The sequence below is a fragment of the Arachis hypogaea genome, chromosome 5, assembly GCF_003086295.3.
Source record: "Arachis hypogaea cultivar Tifrunner chromosome 5, arahy.Tifrunner.gnm2.J5K5, whole genome shotgun sequence".
NCBI lineage: Eukaryota > Viridiplantae > Streptophyta > Magnoliopsida > Fabales > Fabaceae > Arachis > Arachis hypogaea.
The window spans coordinates 101,439,900-101,446,751 of NC_092040.1; the positions used below are offsets into that span (position 1 = coordinate 101,439,900).

The 6,852-nt window shown below is 32.7% G+C and overlaps 1 protein-coding gene across 1 annotated transcript; it reads left to right on the forward strand.

The window, feature by feature from the left end:
- The first annotated feature begins 4,535 nt into the window (after positions 1–4,535).
- On the forward strand, positions 4,536–6,605 carry LOC112803881 (uncharacterized). Its single transcript, XM_029298479.2, has 2 exons — positions 4,536–4,730; positions 4,825–6,605. The coding sequence occupies exons 1-2, from the start codon at positions 4,623–4,625 to the stop codon at positions 6,370–6,372; spliced, it is 1,656 nt and encodes a 551-aa protein (XP_029154312.1). The 5' UTR covers positions 4,536–4,622; the 3' UTR covers positions 6,373–6,605.
- Positions 6,606–6,852: the final 247 nt, after the last annotated feature.

Consider the following 6,852-nt stretch of genomic DNA (forward strand, 5'->3'; position numbering starts at 1 on the left):
ATTCTTTTGCTAATTTTTTGTTAGAAATTATTAAATTTTAATATTTAAAATTATATATTGAATTTCAAACAAATATTTTTAAAAAATTAAAATTTAAGTTTATCGTCGAATTTACTGTTGATTAAATTCGCCAGTAACTATTAATTTAATTATTAATAATAAATAATATATTACCGTCGGATTTATCCGAAGAAAAATCCAACGGTAACAAGCTCTAGAATTTCACAATTAAAATTTTATATCCGTCGCTAAATAGCGGTGGACGAAAAAATCCAACGCTAAACATGTTATCGACAGATTTTTTTTTATAATTTCAACGGTAAATCCTACGATATTCAGCATTTTTTTTGTAGTGTCTCTCGCTTGTAAATTGATCCTTTTCACATTGGTCATGACATTATTGAACTCATGATCAATGGTTGCTTTGGTACATTGCCAAAATGATCCCTTTAGTTTATCCTTCCATCTCTTGTTCAGATTTCTCCACATGTGCATACAACAAAACCTGTGCTTAACTCTCGGTATGACATTTTGTAATGCTGATTTTAGTCCCTGAGTTGAAGAGTAGATTAAATAATTAGAAGATATTCATGCAATGATATAAAGAAATTAACATCACAAATAAGAATTCATAGCGCATATTACCTTTTGCAGGTCAGATATAAAAATCCATTCATTCTCATTATAGTCCCCTATGTCGATATGTAATTTCTTAAAAAAGAATCTCCAATTTTTCCTTGTCTCTCTACATTCACAATCCCATATGCAATTGAAAATAGTTGGTTGTTCGCATCTTGAGCAACGACTGTTAGCAATTGTCCTCCAAAGCAAACTTTTAGAAAAGTCTCATCCAATGTTATAAAAGGTCTACATCTTGTCCTAAATCCATTCTTGTGAGCAGTCAAACAAACATACAAGTTCTTGAACTTTGGTAAACCATCCGGCTTTAGGATGTTCCCATGTTTGCTCTTGACCCAAGATTAGTCTTCATTATCTCATGTAGATAGTCTCTCAATCGTAGGCATTGATCCTTCTTCGTGCATTCAATGACATCTTTTGTCTTTTTCATAGCTCTATACATTATCTTCTGACTCACAAAAATGTTATACTCAACCTTAAACTACTTCTGTGCTTCTCTCTATAACATGATGGGATGGATTTTGAGGTTTGACACCAGGTCTTCAGAAACCCAAACACATATGATTGACTTGCTCTTGTTGCTTTTCGGGCAAGTATGTTCATCTACAAAGGTCTTAATTTGAAATAAAGGTGGATAGTTGGTCCTAACACAGTAATACAATCAAGGGCAGTTGGGGTCATAGCATATCACTTTACACCTTTTCTTCTCCTTTCTAGGATAAAAGACCTGTCTCCCAAATTGTATGTTGTGCTTTTGCACTGTTGCTTTGAAGTGGTCCATTGCCTCAATTTTCATGTTCAAATCTAGAGTAATTTTTTCATATGGTGTGTACGGGTTATGTTAAGAAAATATAACTTCCGCTTCATCATTTGATCCAGGAGGGTTACATAGTTCTTCAGACTCGTACTGATACATTTAAGGTCCACTATGTCTAGCATCTCTATTCGGATTAGGCACCTCTATTCTTGGTGCTTCATTGTCCCTTCCAAGAACAATTCTTTGTCTAGAAGGTTGAGGCCTTAGATGATTTCTTCTTCTGTTTAGATTCTCATATGTCTGTGTAACATCATCTATCACAAAACTAGTTAAGAAAGGTAAGCAACCCGTGCAACTTACAACATGTTTCACAACAATGATACAACATTTTTCGAAAAAATTATCTAAGTAAAGATAATAAAAAGGTTTACGTGTTGTGCTTTCTATTACAACTTCTTCTGTCACGATCTTATCCATAATTGGTTGATCCATATTAACACCTTCATTAGCATCATGAGAAACAATTTGATTGTGGCCTTCGTTGGCACCTTCATTATCAGCATCATTAACATCATTCTCATGTGTGGCTTCATCTACTATTTTAGCTTGTCCAGATTCACTAGTTATTCTTTGTTGGGATAAACTATTTGGTGGTGGTCTTGGTTGCCTCTTTCTAACCTTTTTAACACCTTTCTCTGGAGCTGATGCAACTCTGATCTAATTATTCTCATTCACTTTATTCGCAGCTTCATTCATGGCACCATTCATACCTTCATTCAACTTATTAACCTCAACATTCCTCTCATTCACTGCAACATTGGCCTCATTCATAACTTCATTACCCTTATTAACTTCAACAACATCTTCATTCTCTTTCTCATTAGTCTCACTAACTTTCTTATTTAGTAACTTCATCTTTGTGCACATTATCAGCAGGTGGATTGATTTTATACACACTATCATTACTACCATCAGAGACCACATCTTCCTTAATAATGTCACGATTGGCATCAATAGGATGGTCAAAATAAAGATAAATAGTATTTTCATTCTTCATAACACTCTCACACATCCTCATAACTTCAGCATTTGTTCTAAGCACTCTCAGACCCATGGCTAAATATAGACTAGATTCCAACTAATAAACTTCATTATATCTAGGGTAACTCAAGTCTAGAAATAAGCCCTAACAAAAAATAAATTGCATGTCTCCACATTCACCCTATGAATCTCAGTTATTAAGCCCCTCGTATGTCACATTACCATCCCCACCCATTTGCAAAAAATTCGTGTGATGATATACAAATGTAATTAGATGATCCATCTGAAAAATAATAAAAGAAAGATTGAATGAATAAACCAGAAGCATAGCCATATGTCTTTGATAGTGGCAAAAAAAAGTTTACATCCTCAACGACTATAACAATATTGTAGGCGCAGAATGTCATCATAAGGTTGTCCACAGAGACAACATACATAAAAACATGGAATAAAGCAAAACCTGCCTCTCTATAAGGTCATTCACAGCGAAGAGTGAAATCGCGATGATGCTTCTTGCAATCCATTGCACTTAAAGCTCCAAATTCGACAATATCTCTCACATGTCATGTCTTTTCCTTCTCCTTCGCACCAAGATTGACATTCACAGGAACATCTCTCACTCTCTATATGACCTTTCAATTTAACTTTTAGTGAAAAAATGAGAGACTTAGTTAGAGTAACTAGTAATAAGGATAGATAATTATGGCAAATTCAAATTGACTTAGAAATTTTACAGGTAGGATTTGGATTTATTTAATTAAAAATTTTAGCTCAAAACAAAGTTGCCTTGTTATCAAATCATGATGGCCACCTCAGCATCGTTCTTACTGAAAATGTACTCCTGTGAGTTTAAGGGTATACTTGTTAAATTTTAAAAGTATTTGAGAACTATTTTGTCAATAACAAAATTATTTTGTTAGTACTAAAATTTTTCGAATACCAATTAGTATTTATCTCTTATACTTTATATACAAATCAGCTATAACCTTAATCTATTTATATATCTATAAGAATAATATTTTTTAATTTAATGTTTCTTGAGAAAAAAATGTAATTTACTTTTTTTTATCCTTTTGATTATTCAAAAATTCAATTAAATTTTTGAATTTAAAATACAATTTAATTTTAACATATTTTAAAAATTAGCTTTTATTTAGAATGAGTTGAGCACAATCGTCTAATAAAAAAAAAATCTCCGCTTCCTTCACTTTCTTTTTCCCTTTACAATTAGTCAGACAAGAAAAAATATAATTATAAATTTTTTTTTTAGAGTCAGTCATGATTTGCGAATATCAAGAAATTATCTTCCACAAGAAATATAAATAATTGTTTTTGAAAAACATTAAAATAAAAAATTCTATTTGTATTAAAAAATAAATTCTAACTTTATTCTAAATTTAAATTAATTAATTAATGAGTAAAATAAATTATACATTTTTTATTATTTTAGTTTTATAATTTATTTATTTATCTCAATTTATTAAAGATAATTTTCATATTTTAATTTTTAATAATAATAGAATTGCAAATCAGACCATTTAACTTACACATCTTAGTAGGAGTGAGCACGGGTGACGGGTATTCGATTATTCGTCCGAACCCAAATCAAACCAATTAAATTAGTTCTGGAATCAATAGGCAATCGGTTCAATCCGAACAAAACCAATGATTGTCTCTAACAATTGGTTCCGGTAACTATTTTGGAAGTGAGAAATTCGAACCAACTCATAATTTCGATCATATATTAATTAAATAAAAAATAAAAATTTAAAAAATATATATCTTTTAATATGTTTAGATTTTAATATCTTTAGTATTTAATATGTTTAGATTTTAATGTGTTTAGTTTTTAATGTATTTACTGTTTAACATATTTGGATTATTTTTATTAATATTTTTTATGTTTATTGAATTTACAAGAATTTTTAAGATAAAAATTTTATTTTTTATTTTTTTGTGAATTTCTGTTTAATCAGATATCCAGTTATCCAAATCGAATAAATTTATTTTTAATTAGTTTGATTTAAATATACACACAAAAATATATAAATCTAAACCACACCGAATTAATTATAATTCAATTAATTCGATTCTAATTTAATATTAAATCAGAACCAATCCAACCCGTGCTCTATGGTTCTTTGCTTTGGTGTCAAGTATCAAGTCTCAACGAACCTTTGTTTCCATGACAGTGATTGTTTCCACCATTCAATTCGCTCTTTTCTCTTCCAAATCCTTCTTCTCATTTGATCGGATTTTACACAAACATGTTGCGTGCAGCATCATTCTCCAGGTTCAGCTTCTCTCTTCATATTGTGCCCTATGTTTTCCCTTTTCGCTTTTCTTCCTGTTCATGTTCAATGTCAAGCCTTCACTCTCATTCTCAGCTCACATCCCCTCGCCATGTTGATGAAGCTGTTGATTCCTTCATTCGCATGCTCTCTATGCGTCGCCCTCCATCCATCATCCAATTTAACCAGATTTTGGGGTCTCTTGCCAAGACGCACCATTTCTCCCCCGCCATTTCCCTTTTTCAGCAATTGCAAGCCAGGGGAATTGCTCCCAGCATAGTTACTTTGAGCATCGTAATTAATTGTTGTTGCGGCATGGGTCGAATCACTCTCGCTTTCTCTGTATTGGCCAAGATTTTCAGGATGGGTTTTCAGCCTGATACCATAACGTTGAATACACTCATTAAAGGTCTCTGTCTACGTGGTAATGTTGAAAAAGCACTGCACTTTCATGACAGAGTGCTGGCTCATGGATTTCAGTTTAGTAAAGTCACTTATGGCATCTTGATTAATGGACTCGGTAAGACCGGACACACATCTGCTGCTATTCAAGTGTTGAGAAAGATCCCACAGTATGGGATTGCTCCTGATGTCGTCATGTACAACGCAATTATTGATAGCTTGTGCAAGGTTACGCTTGTAAGTGATGCTTTTCATTTATACTCTGAAATGCTTGCTAAGGGAATCTCTCCCGATGTTATCACCTACAACACTCTAATTTATGGATTGTGCCTTGCCGGCCAACTTAAGGAAGCCATTGATTTACTAAATCATATGATGCTGAAAAACATCACTCCAGATGTTCGTACCTATAATACTTTGATTGATGGACTATGTAAGGAGGGAAATATCAAAGATGCCAAGAGTGTGTTGGCTGTGATGACAAAAGATTCTGTGAAGCCAACTGTGGTTACTTATAATTGTTTAATGGATGGGTATTGCTTGGTTAACGAATTAAACAAGGCAAAATTTATATTTGACACAATGGCCCAGATAGGAATGGCTCCTGATATCCAAAGTTACAATATTATTATTAATGGCTTGTGCAAAAGTAAATTGATGGATGATGCCTTGAATCTCTTTGAAGAGATGCGTCGTAAGGACTTGGTTCCTGACACAGTAACTTACAATACTCTAATTGATGGGTTGGGAAAATCAAGGAGAATCTCTTGTGCTTCAAAGCTTCTTGTTGAGATGCATAATAAAGGTCAACCTGCTGATATAATCACTTACAATTCCTTGTTGGATGGGATGTTCAATATCAAACAACTTGACAAGGCACTTGTGTTATTTAATCAAATGAAAGAGAGTGGCATTAATCCAGATATATGGACGTATAATATACTTATTGAAGGCCTATGCAAAGGTGGAAGACTTACAGATGCGAAAGTGATTTTTCAAGATCTTTGCATTGAAAACCATCGTCCAAATGTGAGGACATACAATATTATTATCAATGGGCTCTGCAAAGAGGGCTTATTGGAAGAAGCATTGGCCCTACGGTCAGAAATGGCAGACAATGGTTGCTTACCAGACGCTGTGACTTTTGAAATCGTTATTCGTGCTTTGTTTGAAAAAGGTGAGAATGACATGGCGGAGAAACTTCTTCAGGAAATGATTGCTAGAGGCTTATTGAATGGATGAAAAAAGATAAGATACATCAACTCAAATTGAAATAACCTCTCTATTGTTGCTGAATGTGTATTATAGTTCTGTAAATTCTGTATCTGTTGGGTCAGAGGACATTGGCAATTGCATAACATCAATACCACTGATCACTGATGTCTTGGCTATCTCATTTTTATTCAATTAATTTTGAACTTTCAATTTTTGTAATTGCTTTCATCCTTTTTAATTCCACTATGCTTTATTGATTCTTTAGAGGATATTCCTAGTTGTAGCTTACAGGTTTAGTGTTTAAGATCTCTTTATAGTAATTAATAGTTCTTTACTGTTATCCTATGAGATCATATATCTTAACGATCATCATGCTACAAACTACGAAAAACAAAAGACTGCTATAAAGATTTGCAAATCCATTGCATTCTGTATAAGGAAAATTACATTATTATGAAAATTGTGGTTCTAAAATATGAGTTTTTTAATAATTCGGTTATGGTTTCC

Excerpts from the sequence above, each read along its gene's own strand:
- LOC112803881 (XM_029298479.2), top strand. The coding sequence starts at position 4,623 with ATGACAGTGATTGTTTCCACCATTCAATTCGCTCTTTTCTCTTCCAAA. Across the intron at positions 4,731-4,824 it reads CGTGCAGCATCATTCTCCAG|CTCACATCCCCTCGCCATGT; the intron begins GTTCAGCTTCTC and ends TCTCATTCTCAG.